The sequence below is a fragment of the Clarias gariepinus genome, chromosome 13 (assembly GCF_024256425.1).
Source record: "Clarias gariepinus isolate MV-2021 ecotype Netherlands chromosome 13, CGAR_prim_01v2, whole genome shotgun sequence".
NCBI classification, from domain to species: domain Eukaryota; kingdom Metazoa; phylum Chordata; class Actinopteri; order Siluriformes; family Clariidae; genus Clarias; species Clarias gariepinus.
The window spans coordinates 7,919,672-7,937,096 of record NC_071112.1 but is presented as its reverse complement, the minus strand read 5'-3'; the positions used below and the strand labels follow the sequence as shown (position 1 = coordinate 7,937,096).

General features: G+C 37.4%; 1 protein-coding gene across 3 annotated transcripts in view; it reads right to left on the bottom strand.

The window, feature by feature from the left end:
- stac (SH3 and cysteine rich domain) overlaps positions 1 to 17,425 on the bottom strand; it is a 63,325-nt gene that overhangs the window by 12,954 nt on the left and 32,946 nt on the right. For 2 of the 3 annotated variants that reach the window (XM_053509518.1, XM_053509520.1), the window contains exons 3-6: positions 17,385 to 17,414; positions 12,542 to 12,642; positions 5,496 to 5,577; positions 5,017 to 5,123 (exon numbers count right to left, since the gene is read on the bottom strand). In XM_053509518.1, the coding sequence (XP_053365493.1) occupies positions 5,017 to 5,123; positions 5,496 to 5,577; positions 12,542 to 12,642; positions 17,385 to 17,414 (320 nt within the window). The remainder of the gene's footprint in view (positions 1 to 5,016; positions 5,124 to 5,495; positions 5,578 to 12,541; positions 12,643 to 17,384; positions 17,415 to 17,425) is intronic. The other variant, XM_053509519.1, reaches the window with a different exon arrangement.

Genomic DNA, 17,425 nt, shown 5'->3' with positions numbered 1-17,425 from the left:
CAGCTCATGAAAACCCAAAATTCCTATCTCAAAAAATTAGCATATCATGAAAAGGTTCTCTAAACAGGCAATTAACCTAATCATCTGAATCAACTAATTAACTCTAAACACCTTCAAAAGATTCCTGAGGCTTTTAAAAACTCCCAGCCTGGTTAATTACTCAAAACCGCAATCATGGGTAAGACTGCCGACCTGACTGCTGTACAGAAGGCCATCATTGACACCCTCAAGCAAGAGGGTAAGACACAGAAAGAAATTTCTGAACGAATAAGCTGTTCCCAGAGTGCTGTATCAAGGCACCTCAGTGGGAAGTCTGTGGGAAGAAAAAAGTGTGGCAGAAAACGCTGCACAATGAGAAGAGGTGACACGACCCTGAGGAAGATTGTGGAGAAGGACCGATTCCAGACCTTGGGGGACCTGCGGAAGCAGTGGACTGAGTCTGGACTAGAAACATCCAGAGCCACCGTGTACAGGCCCGTGCAGGAAATGGGCTACAGGTGCCGCATTCCCCAGGTCAAGCCACTTCTGAACCAGAAACAGCGGCAAAAGCGCCTGACCTGGGCTACAGAGAAGCAGCACTGGACTGTTGCTCAGTGGTCCAAAGGGTTTTTTTTGGATGAAAGCAAATTTTGCATGTCATTCGGAAATCAAGGTGCCAGAGTCTGGAGGAAGACTGGGGAGAGGGAAATGACAAAATGCCTGAAGTCCAGTGTCAAGTACCCACAGTCAGTGATGGTCTGGGGTGCCATGTCAGCTGCTGGTGTTGGTCCACTGTGTTTTATCAAGGGCAGGGTCAATGCAGCTAGCTATCAGGAGATTTTGGAGCACTTCATGCTTCCATCTGCTGAAAAGCTTTATGGAGATGAAGATTTCATTTTTCAGCACGACCTGGCACCTGCTCACAGTGCCAAAACCACTGGTAAATGGTTTACTGACCATGGTATTACTGTGCTCAATTGGCCTGCCAACTCTCCTGACCTGAACCCCATAGAGAATCTTTGGGATATTGTGAAGAGAAAGTTGAGAGACACAAGACCCAACACTCTGGATGAGCTTTAGGCCGCTATCGAAGCATCCTGGGCCTCTATAACACCTCAGCAGTGCCACAGGCTGATTGCCTCTATGCCACGCCGCATTGAAGCAGTCATTTCTGCAAAAGGATTCCCGACCAAGTATTGAGTGCATAACTAAACATAATTATTTGAAGGTTGACTATTTTTGTATTAAAAACACTTTTATTGTTCAGATGAAATATGCTAATTTTTTGAGATGGGAATTTTGGGTTTTCATGAGCTGTATGCCAAAATCATCAATATTAAAACAATTAAAAGGCTTGAACTACTTCAGTTGTGTTTAATGAATCTGAAATATATGAAAGTCTAATGTTTATCAGTACATTACAGAAAATAATGAACTTTATCACAATATGCTAAATTTTTGAGAAGGACCTGTATATATAAATATAAAATTTCTAGCTATTCCTCGACTCAGTAATTGTATGTTTACTTAATATTAATTTTATAATAAGCTCTATTAGATTATATAACTGTTATTTTTCAACACTCCCTCCCTTAAATTAGAGAGCTCTTAATTGCCAAGCTGTTTAAATAAGCAACTGATACAAGCATATACCCAAACACACACACACATAGCCAAATGCTTTCTCACACACACACACACTCTCTACCACTTTCACTAACGCACATGCACACACACTAATACACCGTCACCCTGTCTGACCCAACCAGCTGTTAAATGATCACACAATGTCTGCAAATGAGGCGTATCAGTGGCGGTAAGCCGGGAGATGTGCTAACGGTGGTTCGGTAACGAATGGCCTATACAGCGACCGCATGAAGAGCAGCGGACATTATGTTTTCATTTTCTCGCTTTACTCCTGAGAGAGTGCGTTTCAGGTTAATGGACTTCTCGTCTCCTTTATCCTTTAGAGAGGAAGAGTGTGTATGTGTGTGTTTGTGTTCTGGCCAGTCCTTCATTCACTTTACATTAGCTTTTCCTTTATGGGTAATAATTGCTTTCAAGTGGCCTTATCTAAGCATCACCAAACTCCTGGCGAGTCTGTGTGTCTGCGCCGGTGAGAGTGTGTATTCCGAGAGCATGTGTGGCGGGAGTCTACGCATCCCCGCCAGTCAGAAGATGTGTGTGTGTGATTATTTAACAAAGTTGTAAACACTGTAGAGACAAACAGAAATAATATCAGATCAGGTTAGTGAACTAGAGTACTGGCTAAATCTGAATTCGCACAAAACACAATGGTATAATTAATGATAATAACTAAAAAAAACCTTGCATAGTTCAAATAAAATAACCAACATCATTATGGTGTGATGAAGCAGAGTCACTGCAATCACCCTGAAGTTGTTTGGTTCCTCATAATTGTGTATAAGGTGTTTAGTTCCTCTTAAACTACATCAATCAATCAATGATTAGAATTTCAGAAGAATTTCATGATTACGAGTCCAGAAGAAAGATTGGAAAATTCCATTATTGAGTGTACTGAATACCTCTGGGTGATTAGGGATGGTGGTGGCTCTGGCAGCTAAGGCTGTACAGTAGGTTGTGGATCTCGAGGTCTGAGGATCCAGGTTCAAGCCCTTTGGTTGCCACACCCCATACTAGCCAGCCACTGCATGCAGTGCCAGTCCTGAGCCCGGTTCGAAAAATGGGAGGCTTGTGTCAGAAAGTACATCCGGGGTAAAACCAAGCCAAGCTGTGTGAGGATCGGATAATACACTGTGGCGACGCCTTGACGGAAAGTTTGTTTAATGTTTGTTTAGTGAAAGATGAAGAAGTGTGCACAAATCAAGCTGAGCTGTTAGTTATTTAACACACGAGCGACTCCAAAGCACCCTGGTAAAGAGACAGCAAAGACACTCACTCCTCGTTTCTCCTATTACTGGTTCTCTCGCATGTATTCGTTTCTATTTAAAGCTTCGTTCAACGTTGTGCCGAAGCATCAGCAAAACAAGCATGCTCATTTATTTTCTAGCGATGTTAAATTGTTTAATGAGGTGTGTTTGAACGTCATCGATTTCTCTCTAATGATTTAGAGTGTAAGCAGGACGCAGGATAAATCCGACCATGCTGCGATATAAATGCTTTATCGGCATCATTAATTAAGATGAAACACCTGGAGTTAAATTAAGGGCTTATACTGAGATTCATCAGTGCCGTCTCCTCCTGCCCACACACACACACACACACACACACACACACGCACACAAAGAAGCTGTTAATAGAGGTTAAAAGGATGAAAACATATTTGTTCAGGGATTTATTTTGGTTTCTAATCAGCATCACAATCGACTTTATGCAAGAAGCGATATCCGACAAATCATTATTATATTTGATCATATTCACAATTTTTTCTTATTTTGTGATTACGCATTGATTGTGGGATTCACCTTTTTTTCATTTTGCTCTTTTTTTTTTGCTCATTTTTGTAAATTTTTTTAAAAATCCATTATATAACCACATTCTGATTATTATATGTTTTTACTATTACTATTGTTCAGTTGATCTCAATTTAGACTAATAAACCCACTGGTTACTTGTGTGCATTCTGCTTCTAAATGGTTTATAGTCTGCTGGTAGATGCTTTGGCCTTCCAGTGCTTACGCAAGGAGTGCGTAAAAAAAAAACCCCCAAAAAAAACCGCATAGATTTGATGAGACACATGAATTGATGCTGAGCCATTTTGATTGACACAAACATCATTATGAAAAACTTTTCAATTTAACTGTTATTAAAAATAACTCAGCTTTATATGACTCTAACACAGATGATGGAGATTATGCTCATCAGCAGTGTACTAATCACTGACCTGATCATCTGTCATCATCTGCACCTGTTTCTCACTGGTTCATGATTCATAGATCACTGTGTGGCTTAACAAACAAAAACAGTCCTCTGAAACTGCTCAGGTATAGCGACTGGACTAAAAATGAGAAAAAAATACCTGCGCAAAAGTGGGCCAGAAAAGTCATTCAGGAAGCCTGGAGAACTCCCTCAAGAGTATGTCATAAAAAAAAAGAAAGTCTGAGCTCTTTGGAAGCAAAACATAAAGAAATGAGTGGGTTACAGAAAGTCTTTTGCTCAAGTCTGTATTTTTATTTTTTCTTTAATTATAATGTAAAGATTTCTGCATTTTTGATATTAAAGTGCTTATCTAAAACAAACTTTACATAGACGGACAACAGACAGAATCGACATTTATAGATACCACATAACACATACAGTGGGACAGAAAAAAAGTCCTTGTCCCTATACAACAAAAATAGTGCAAAACAAAACTTTGATATTGTGCAAGTAGTAGTGCACAGTAGTATTTACATCCTACATGTGGGTGGATTCGTTGGCATTATTAGTGGCTCATAATCTTTAAAGTTACAGTATCAGTATCAATACCAGTAGACAAGAAGGCTGTTTTATTTCCAGTGTCTCACTACTGAGCTACAATGATTAGGCGCCCATGTTTTATTAAACATATAAAATGCAATGAAACGGTATAGTGTACAGGAGTCATGTAAAATAGTGTGTTTTACATCTTAATGCAAAATTGAATTTTTTTTTTTTGCATCTAAAGTGACCTCGTAGTAGAAGATCGCCCAACCCAGGTCGCTCTGCTCTGCTGTTTTCTGCTGAGGTGTAACTCAAGAGTATTTTATTTACACAAATGACATATTTTGTTTGAGGGAAGAAACAGAGGGAGTTTGAGATTTTAGGCATTAAGGGTGAAGGTTCCCGGTTTTTATTTGTCAATGCCACCATATGTGCAGACATACAGAGGAATAGAACGTTTTTTGTTTTTCCTCATCAAGTGTTTACGTTGTCAACGCAATATAGAAATTTAGAATAAAAATATCAAAAATCATCTTTAAGATCTAGATTAACAGTAAAAATGTTGACCTTTAAAACATCTTTATTCCTTGTCATCCAATATTTAAGCATCAACCTAAGCACTTGATGTGAGAGAAGTCACTGACTAAGTCTTACAGAGTTTCTTGGGGGCGAGTCTGAGCCGCTGGCCCTCTTGGTCTTCTGAGCGAGAGACGTCCCGAACCGTAGTGCCTCGTACACAGGGTCCACCTTACTGCCGCATGCTGAGACAGAACAGGACAGCTGTCAATCAAAACCCTCAGAAAATGAAGCAGCATTATTATTAAAAACTAATCTGATTTATACACATTTTAACCACAGCGCTGTTGAATTCATCAGTCTGATTGCTCAGACGGTGTTTAGTAATTCCTTATAACTGCAGATCTGGTAGTGAAGCTGCTAATTATCCTTCGTTAAGTAATACATTATAGTGTAGTTTGTTAAAAAATTAAAGTATGTAAGAGAACACTACAGGACGTGCTGTTATGAGAAAATAATCAACATTGGAATCTTATCATTAAGTTCATGTCATCACACAGAGCTGTTATTGATTATTCTCATATAAGAGCACAACGCCTGGTGTACCTCTGACTCACCGATAGGCATGACTTCTTTAATGCAGCCAAACTGCTCCTGGATCAGCAGCGGGGAGCTGGAGTATCTCCGGAAGCCTTTAGGCTGCACAGACACACACACACACACACACGATAAGTACAGATACTTACAGATGTGATCTAGAACTGTTTTAATTGAAGCACTAATCAATATTTTTTACTTCTTTATCTGTTAATCCTTCACTCCCTTTATCCATACATTCTTACATTGTTCTGTCAGCCACCAGTTTATCCATCAGTTCATCATCCATACGTCCAGATTTTTACATATCTCTTCACCGACTTATCCATACATCATCCATGTATCCACTGCCACTCCATCTAATTATCAATCAATTTATTCATCCATTCATTCACACATCCATCCGTTAATCCATCAGTTCATCATCCATCCATCCGTACAGCCATTTACCCATCTATCTCTTTATCTATTAATTCATGCATGCACTGACCCTCCATCTATCCATCTCTTTGTTTATCCAACCATGAATCCACTACCCATTCACCTATCTGTTCATCTGTTTCTTTATTTATCAATCCATCTGTTCATACAAAAAACTATCCATCCATTTGCACACCAATACATCCATCCATTCATTCACATATCCATCCATCTATTTACACATTTTGCTAGCCATCCGTTTATCCATTTACCTATCCACTGATTCATCCATTTATCTGTCCGTCCATCTATCTAGTCAATTACCCACTTATCTATTTCCCCATCATCCATTTATCCATCCATGCATCTATTGCCTATCCATCTGTCAATCCATCTATTTACGCATCCATCAACTTGTCTCTATCCATTTATCAATACCTCTGTTTATTTATACATTTAGGCATCCATTTATACACTATTTATCTATCCATTTGTTTACTGATCCATTCATCTAGTCATCAATTAATGTACACGTCCATCCATTCACAGATTCATATACTATATGATCAAACCATCCATCTCTGTTATCCATTTATTTATCAACTAGTTTTATTTCTCCATTTACATTTAGGCATTTGGCAGACTTATCCAGAGCGACTTACATTTTTATCTCATTACACATCTGAGCAGTTGAGGGTTAAGGGCCTTGCTCAAGGGCCCACCAGGGGGAACTTGGTGGTTGTGGGGTTTGAACCTGGAATCTTCCGAACCGTAGTCCAATGCCTTAACCACTGAGCTACCCCTGTCCATCAATCCTTCTGTTTTTGTCCATTAATCTATTCAGCCATTTACACACTAATCCAGCCACCTGTTTATCTGTTTTCTTATCCATTCATTTATTTGCAATCAATTAGTCCATCCATCCATCAATTCCCCTGATTATCCAAACATCTATCCATCAATTTACACACTAATCCATCCATCTATCCATATTTCTACCTATCCATACATTTATTTATATAACAAAATTATTCATCTGTCTATCCATCTTTTTATACCATCATCTATCATCATGCATTTATCAATTCACCATCTATCCTTTTTTCTTCCACCCATCCATCCATCCATCTGTCCATCCCATCAGAATGATGTGTGCAGTGTTGCAGACACTGTGTTTTTATCAGGCCTTTTAAGAAGTGTCACATACTCAGTCAGGGTGAGAGAACACCCTGTTTGTCTTTCATTTTCTCTCTTACACACATACGCAGGCACACAAACACACAGAGAGAGAGAGAGAGAGAGAGCAAAATAGAGAAATAGATATGTAATCTCTTATGTATAAATTTGCTCATTAGCAAAAGGGGCATTTCCATTTGAAAAAAAAAAAAAAACAATCTGAGACTTTCATCTGTTCGCATAAAGGTGCACTTTACCCTCTACAAACGCCCCCACCCCCCATACACCACACACCATGCCCACACACACAAACGCATGCACACTAACACACTCCAGCAACATAATTAATTCTGTTTCTTTGTGTCTAAGGGTATTTTCAATGCATCACTAATACGCATAAATAGTTCATATTAATCTCAATTTATTAAAAAGCTTTTTCCTTTAATAGACTCTGATGGCGGACTCATAACTAAAAAGCTCTTTAAGATCAGATTTAATATTGGTCTGGAGAATTAGACATAATTATACGAGCAAGCATGTATTTTAATTTGTGTCTTTCTCGTGAAGCATAGCGAGCCATTTTATCACGTTTACCGGCATCAGGTGGCGTCCTAATAAGGAGGCATTTGCCTATGAAGCCATACATGGTGCACGCATACACACACACACACACGGCTCTGGTCCTAACCTTACTAGTTGTGTTGCCAAACTGAAGGCATAATCAACATCCTGCATCTGATCTGATGGCCTCGAGTGAGGAGACAGGGGGCTAAATGACGGCTTTCTGCAGCGCCTCGAGCACCTCTTCACTCACACAGGCGTCGTGGTTAGAATGCAGCTCATTACAGGGAAACCTTACAGAACTGCTGTTTCTATCACACACTAATGAATGCAGAGGCGGCTCGGTGCTGAGAGACATACCAGTGTACAGGCTGTATTTAAACACGGTGTCACCGTGTCGAAGACGTAAATTAAACTGATTTACATTATTCACTAAATCAGTCAAGGATCTGTCCTGAACTGGGGTCTTTGCGATGCAAGTCTTTGTTTAGGCTCTGTAATGAATCCTAGGGCATGGCTGGTGTCAAACAAAACACACACACGCACACACGCACACACACATATACAGAAAAAGCGAGAGAGAGAGAGAAAGAGAGAAAGAGAGGCAGCTTTTAGTCCCAAAAGTCAACTAATAATTGAAGAAAACAGAAATATGTTATGATTTCTATAGCAGGTCTTGTTCACAAATGAATGTTTGTAGAAGAAGTCTCCAATTTTAGCACTTCGTAAGAGTTTGGAGAAAAGCTGTAACTCTAAAAATGTCAGGAAAGGCCGGTGAGAAGGTTTATAGCTGATATAATTTAGGCGAGCACTAACAATTTTCATAGAAATTCCATGTAATTACAAAGAATTTTAAACAAGTGTAATTATGAAAAGTGCTACGGTTTGCAGAGGACGCAGGACAAATTAACAATGAAGAATGTTCTTGTACTGGTTTTTTTTGTGTAAGGAAATGTTTTTGTTTTTTTTTATGAAAGGAGTCTCCAGTTTCAGCATCAAAGGAAACCCTTAAAAAGTATCTAAATTTGTCACTTTAAAAAATCATTTAGAACATGCTAAATGTTTTTTTTTCATGCTACTTTTTTTTGCAAGATTTTTTGTATTTTTTATCTCCTCCTACAGTGCAACTCATGTCCAAACCCTATAGAGTTTGAAGAGTCCATCTGGTCCATCCTCATCGCTCAGGCCAAAAGAAATAAACACGGAATAAAAATAACAACTCGCCAAGTTAAGAGGAAACTGACCTCAAAGCATTAACTCTGATGGGAGTTTTTTTTTTTTTTTAAACGTGACATCGTCAGCCGTCTACGTGAGCCGATAAATTCACTTAGGATTCTTATCTTAAGTAGAAAGTGAGATTTTTACATGGCCAGAATTGTAAAGGTGTTGCTGCGGTTAAACTATTAAACAGTAGGCGGAGCATTGTGGGATTTGTGCTTTACTTGGCAGGCAAGTCTGTTAAACTGCACAGCTTTCACTTCCAAACACATAGCTGATTAAAAAAAAAATAATCACATTTTATCAACATTTCAAAAGACCCATTTCATCTTTCATAAAGTTTATAAACTTCAATAAACAGTGACCCAATAATTATTAACAGAAACACCTGGCATGTATCTGGATGCATGAAAAACAGGCTTTATATGGACTTTTTTCATACACACATACTTCTATCTTGAGTTTATGTTTGTCCCTTGGGGAAATGTTTTACCTTCTGAGGCTTGATGTTTGACTTAGGGTCAAAAAGAAAAAATCTATGCATTTAGCCTAATGTTATCCATCTTACAACTAGCTTTCTTTTTCTGTTTTTAGTTCTTTTACATGCCATGTTGTACATGTAGACATTTTTGAGTGCACTTTTCATGTGAAAGCGTTTTTATTTTCACTTTCTAATATATCCCATTTTTACCTAAATGAGTTTTTATATATAAGCAATAAACACATTAACAATAACTACTCATAAGGCTTCATCTATCAGTAACATCTGTCTAGCTTTTATAATCTGTTTTTATTATTTAACTTATTACATTTTATTCCAATAATATGAATCTTTCTACAGTACGAGTCAAACGTTTGGACACACCTTCTAATTTATTGCTTCTTTGTTCAGTGATTTTTACACTTTAGAACAATACTGAAGATTTTAAAACTATAAAATAACACATATGGCATTAGGTAATTAAGTAACAACAAAAGCAGTCAGTTGTTATTTTAAGATATGAAGGTCAGCTGTTCTGAAATAGTTCTTGCAAGAACAGTATTGCCAAATGAATTTGCAAAACCAAACAAGCACCGTGATGAAACTGGTCTCATGATGACCTTTCCAGCAGAGCAAGACCAAAACTCAGCTCTCCTGCAAAGGAGAAGTTCATTTAGAGTCACCAGCCTCAGAAATCACCAATTAACAAACAGGACCTCAGATTAGAGCTGTACAGAGCAGAAGTAGCAGATACATCTTAATATTAACTGTTCAAAGAATATGATTGCATATTTTAGACGCCTTCAGCATTGTTTTACTAGCATAAGTACCCATTGTTTTCTAATTATCTATTGATGCGGGTGGTGGTTTACATAAAAAATTGAGCTTCACATTATTGCTTGTTATTACATACACGGTTTAAGAAAAGAGACTTTAAGAAGAGAAACTTTAACTTCCAGCAAGAAAAAATAAATATACGTTGATCTGTCACTTACAGTAGTCTTCGAAGGTTCAGTTTTCATAGTCTACTGGCCTTTTTTTTTGAGTTATCTACTGTATGCAGTGTTGTGCTTTTGTTTGTGTTTTGTAAAGATTTAGACTCATCGTAGGGGCATTACATTAGTTTCAGTGTCTTCTGCATACTCTGTTAAATAAATTATCGCTTTCATTGTGGAGTGACACGTATAGTCTTGCCTACCTTGAGGAAAAAAACGCTATATTCATCCAAAAAGAGCTGGATGCCATGACATAATCTGGCATATAACTGCATTTCTATTCAACATTTTGATTTCATTTATGGTGCAGGTTTAACTTCAGGCAAATACCGAAGGACTGGCAAAGTTTCATTAAATTCTGTTCAGCCAGATTTTCATGATTCTGATAAACAGGCGTACTGAGTAATTTTTTGTAGTTTAGGTCCTCCAATGTATAAAAACATAAAGATATCTTTGAAAAAGCGAGTTCTGACGAAAACTTTTTCTTCGAACAAAACCTTTGCATACCACAACTAAGGAGATTTGAAAATACTGGAACTGGGTTAAGAACCCTTCACATTATCACACTATCAACACATTATCAAAACCTAGAAGCATAGTGCTGAACATCTTCAACTTCGTTAAAGAAATGTGATTAGCTGTGTTTTTTAGTACAACTATGTTGTTTAATAGTAACAGTAACAGCATTTCCACACAAAATATGATAAGAACTCTGAGGATTGGGACTAAACAGCTGTATGTCCTTTAGAAAACCACCTGTTAGAGAGACTAATTATAAAGGCTTCAATTTGCTAGTGAGCAAGATTGGACTTTAGAGCAATGAAAAAATAAAAGGTTATGTGGTCTGATGAGTCCAGATCGACCCTTTACCAGACTGAAGGGTGCATCACCTGACAGGTGAAAGTCCAGACCTCGCAAGCCATTTCCACATGTTTGGACCATTAAAGGAGTTTCTGGGAGGCCAGCGTTTCACTTTCTACCTTAATGATGTCCAAGCACTGGTGAAACTGGTTTATGCTGGAATAAGTGCATTAGTGTAGCAGGGGATTATATAGAGGATTAAAGGAGTATTTAGTCTCATTACTCTACGGAATGCCCCGAATATTTAATAATATTAGATAACTTATTTTCCTTGTTTTTTTTAGTCACTGTAGCTATTTTTTATTTACTTTTTTCCTTTTTGGGTGTTGGGGTTTTATCTTTCGTTTTTCTTAATTTTTGTTGCAAAAAAAATTTGGAGCAGCAAATGCACGATAGGTATGTTGGAACCCTATTAAAAACACTTGCAACCTATTTCTGGTATCCTCATTGGGTTTGTTTTAAGTCCATGGAGAGACTTTCTTTTTTCTAAAGTCAAATATATTTCTCTGAGTGAGCTCCACCTCTTGTACCCATTACCCCAAGCAGGTCGTGTGAAGCCCATTTTTGCATGTGTGGCCACGAGGGAGCCGGATTTCCCTCTGTACAGGAGTCGTGTTTGTAGTCGTGACTTCATTTCCACTTAACAGATGTGAAAAGACACACAAATGTTGGACACACATTTCTGAATTCCTGATTAACACAACCCTCGAGATCTGTAACAACCTTTCACAATACACACATTCTCTCAGTGTCGCAGACACTCATGCACACATAGAGATGATGATCATTATGCTCATGCTCTGCTTCACAGAGGGAAGGAAAGACAGTGCATGTCACACCTTTTAACGTCTAATCTTCATGTAATTGACAAAAAAACAACTGCCAGAGTGAATGCACCTCATAACACCTGCAAAGACACACTCAGTAATAATTAAAAGCCTATAATTAACACATACACACACTCTAACTGATGAGGTATAATATATTATTACTGAGTATACTATACTGGTTCACAAGATTACTGACCATCAAGAGTATTTTATTTGTATGACGGGCATTCAAGTCAAACCGGGATGTAATTTTGGATGAATTACGGCTTTATAGTAGCACAGTACAGTGATGAGACTCTTAGCTGCGGTAAAACATTTTAAAGAAGGGCGTACGTCCGTGAATGTCGATTCTGGCCGAGGTGGCTACCGAGAAATCTTTTTACCTAAATCGTTTTTCTCTTATAACTAAAAATAAAAAAATTATCTTTAATAATAACTTTATCAATATTATGATGAGGTCTTTATTCTACCATTTCAGAGCTGAGTGTAAGCTAGCATATGTGAGAGTAGGTGTAAACTCTTACCAGTTTGCCCATGCACCTCTGCTGCCCCACCCTGTTGAGACACTTGTGATGGATGCCCATTTTACACGCTTTGCAGCGAAGTCCCAGCTTGGCATTCGGGCCTGTCAATCACACATCAAACTCATTAACACATCACAGGGTCAAAGGACATAAAGCTCGTAGGGCTAATTCGACTGTTCAAACCCTGCCACTGTCATAAGGACACTGCATATGATGGAGTGACTGATGTTCTGTTATGCTGGATTCGATTCTAAATCTTAAAGAGAATAACCACAAATATATTTAAAAGGTACTTACTCACAAGTAGAATGTGTGAACTTTTCTTCTATTATTTATTGACCTAAAGTTCTAACAGTGCTGTAATAGCATGGTTCCAACTTTAGGTGCTGGGTTAGCAGTGTTAGCAGTCACAGATTGCTTTTGAATCTTCAGTTATAAAAAATATGAAATGAAATTTCTCAGGAAAACAATATTGTAAAAAAAAGAGGAAAAAAACAGTTCTGATCTCAATTAAAAATGAACAAATGTATACATACAGCATTCAGAAGAGTGCGTATACAAGTAAAAGTTCTGTTTATGAAAATTGAAAAAAAAAAAAAAAAAGAGTTTGTGTAAATGTCTGTAGAAGATGCACAAATGTGACCTTTATTTGAATGGCTGCCATTTTGTCATTTTCAGCTCTGTGAACTTTGCCATGAATGGAGATTTGTGGGCGTTTCTAAATGTAAATATACTGTAAATACTTTTCATGATTCATGAATCCACCTATCAAAGCATCTACATAGGAACTTCTGTAGTCCAACTAGGCACTGTGGAGGCCAATGATGACCATTGTATTTATTCCTATTTGCACGACCATGGTAGGACCTCCGGGAAACATTTACTACAGGCAATTTGGGAATGCCAATTAACCTAATTTGCATGGCTTTGAATTGTGAGAGGAAACCGAGGCACCTAGAGGAAACCCACCAAGCACAGGGAGAACTTACAAACTCTATGTACATAGACCCCAAGGGGGGAACAAGGCGCAGTGCAAGGCGACAGTGCTAACCTCTAACCCCATAATTCATGAATAATTGGTGTTTATAAGCATAACAGGAAAGAATAAGCAAAGTACAGGAAAAATAAGCGAAAGGTCAACCAACAAGTAAGATTAAAAACAAAAAAAAAAAAAAATATATATATATATATATATATATATATATATATATATATATATATATATAGAGAGAGAGAAATTTAAACAAATGCAGAATCAGGGTGCAACATAAAGTTGAAGGGGGTCTGAATACTTCCTGAATGCACTGTATACAGTATATATTGGGGATTTTGTGTAGATGTGGTGTGATGGAATTACCTTCCAAACTGCATGTTTTTATTAAAATAACTATGCTTTAATTAATCATTATTCATAGTAAAATTATTCAGTGCTGTGCTTCTTTAATTAAATATTTCCTTTTAAATGAGTAAAAACAGAGCCCGGTTTACAAAAAAACAGAAAGCTAAGTAGCGCTATGACTTGTGCTTTTCAAGAACAAACACCCACACGAGCTTTGTGTTAATTGCATTTAAATGGTAAAAAACAAAAGATAACATGTCTAAACATCGCTATCTGATCCACACAGTTCCTGCTTTAAATAAATTTAGAAACTAATCGTGCAGCACTTTTCCCCTACAGTACTAAAAGTTAAAAAAAAAAAAAAAAAACACATGTAAGGGAATAATCTATCAGTAAATACTGTAGATCTGCACAGACACAGGTTCTCCTTACAATTTGTTTTACCCAAAATGCGTCTCGCATCTTTTTTGTTCATGAAATTAATCTGTAAAAAACACACACCGTATCCCCTGATGCAAGCACACAGCATTTCATATAAAACAAGCCCTCAGGTTCCAACCAAAGTGCATTTACCATAGCATCCGGAGATGCCAAGTTCGATACCTAGTTGATGCTACAGCCATCTGTAGCCGGACTAATAACTAGTGTAACTAATTTCTTAAATCAAAGACTACTAAATTTAGCTTTTGTGATTAAAAAAATAATAATAATAACAATTGCTGTCATTTTTATGTTGCAAATCAAGGTCAGTGAAGTTACTACATATATACGGTTCCTCACCCATTGATACAACATTTTTTTCCAAACAGTGTTTACTGTATATATATATATTTAAAAAAAAAATTCAACATATATTTAAAGGCACATTTATCTAAACAGAAAATGTGTAAAAATACATGGATACGTATTTTTCTTTTCTTTTTTCAGTTACTAATACTGACACATACTGAATTAGAAAATATGGATCTTTGCCAGATTAAGGGGTTAAAATCCATGGTAAAGTTATACGATGTCATGTCATGTCAGTCTTCCTTTATTCAAAAGTGACCTTTTACTCCTCTTACTCACACACACATTGTTCCACTAACTCATGTTCCTCATGGTGTGTATCACGGTTCCCAGCCTGGCGAGCTCTTCTTACTTGTCTTGCTTTGTTCTCAGTCTTCCGCAGGCTTTTGTCTTTGATTTGGTTACTTCAGTCTTTTATCTATTTGACCTCTGTTGTTCTTTGCTAATCACAATATGGTTTATGTTCCTTGTGTGTCTTAGCAATAAGTGCTAGTGTGTCTTCAGCAGTTACCAAATAAAACAAAAGAAAAAACTGTCAGTTGACTTAGCTGATAAGTCAACTTTTTAAAACCACTGCTATGACTGAGTACATATTATTAAAAACTTTCCACAATCTAAACACTAAGCGTGCACAATAATTATCAAAAGCAAATTCGAGATTAAACACACAATAAGACACAAGCAAGGTAAAGCAGTACTAAAAATGCAGCACAGCAAGATGCAGAAAGGGTGTCTTTTCTTATACATTGTGTCTTAATTTTTTTTGAGAGCTGCCTTAAAGGATCCAGACAGGGATCACACTGGGCCTATGTTTCAATACAGTTTTTAGCACACGCTCATTAACTTCCCCTCTAATTATGCTGCAATCCCCAGCGTAATTTTAAGCCCTGCTTAGATGAGGCATTGGAGGGACTAGGTCAGCAGGGTTGCCAGATCTGTAGTTTTATTTAAAAACTGAATCACTGATCTTTTAACTGTTTGTGATTTGTTCTAAATGCCTGAGAGGGTATGGGATTTTACACGCTAAAGGGTTAAATGTCTATTGGACTGGCTGGGGATGGGTCAGACAGGTTCAGAGGGCAGAGGGAGTCTAGATCACTGGCAGCTAGTTTAGACTGTGGTTGTTCTGAATTGCACATCAGCTGGCTTTAGGGTTAGTTCTCATTTGCCTTTTGAATAGTTTTATGCAAAGTCTGAATGGCAGCTGGACTGGTTTAGTTCTGAATAGCAAATGGACTGCTTTCGGTTAGTTTGGAATGGCAGTTTTGGGTTAGTTCTGAATGGTAATTGGCTTGGTGTTGAGTTTAATCTGAATGATAATTACTGTAGACTGGTGTTGAATTAGTTCTGAATGGCCTATCAACTGATTTGAGGTTATTTCCAAATGGTTTTTGACTAGCAATTGGACAGGTTTTGGGTTAGTTCTTCATAGCATTGAACTGGTTCTGAGTTCTGCGTAGGCTTTGGACAAGTTTTAAACTATGGATAAATGGCCTTTAGACTGTGTTAATTCTGAATTACCATGGAGCTAATTTTGGAGTTAGCTCTGAAATAAGCAATTGACTATTTCTGGGTTAGTTCTAACTTGCTTTTGGACTGGGTTAATTCTGAATAGCCTTTCAACTAGTTTTGGTGTAGTTCTGAAGGGCCTTTTAACTGATTTTCGATTATTTCTAAATGTTTTTTGGACTGGTTTTGGGTTAGTTCTGAATGTTAATTGGACTGGGGTTGCAGTAAATGAAAAGCCATTGCAGAAACACAGTTTGATCAGTAGCAAGACTATAGTCGGTAATTTAAACAAATTAATAAAATAAATAATGTCTAACAGGAAATTATGCAGCCAAAGCACTGCCTTCAAGCTACTGTATATGTAATTTTACTCTAATTAGAAAACAATTTAGATAAGAAGCAAATAAAACACTGTCAATAGTCTTTTAAACCTACCACAGCCTTCTGCTCATAAGTGATGGCCACTTCTGAGTTGTAAAGAGAAGCAGACGAGCGTGTGTGTAAACCAGTAATGAAACAGGGCCCGTATTTTAAAATGCTTGAGGGTGTAATCTTCCAAATGACATTCAGAAGAGCACTTGTGCCTCAGAGCATTTTAACTTCCTGAATATGAGGGAGAAAAAAGCAACATGTGGAACCAAGCGCCTCATATCAGGGTAATGGCCTTAGGATTACTGATTACTATGATTTGTATTGCAGGTCCTGATTTTACTGAAGGACAGAAGTCCCTGAGTCAATACGGGAAGCAAAGTCAGTTAAAATAAATCCTTTGACATCACCATGATGGTTTAACAAACATTAGCTGAAACTACCTACAAAAGTGTAGGCGTTTTACCTACAAAATATAACAGTTTTTAAAGTATTTAAAGGGTTACTGTTTCCTTCAGGACAACTTTCTAGTGATTGATCTAACCACTAATTTAATTAGCTAGCTACTTCAACTTCAGCTAATAAGTTTGCTGTTTCAGTATTACATTTTGGCACCTAGCAAAGCAAAGTTAATGCTGTAAATCTAATAAATTATGCATTTGAACTAGTATTTTATGCTAACCTGTTCAGCAAGCTGAAGAAATGTTTAATTAACAGATTGTAGTGATGTCATTCATTGAAGTAAATGATTAACTGTCACTTAGCAAAATCAGGAAGTGAATTCTTATCAGCTCTAGTTTTGCTATCATAGGTGCAGGAAACGGAACACGAACTTACCGAAAACTTTGCCTGCTCCGCCTTGGCAAGCTAAAGAAAAA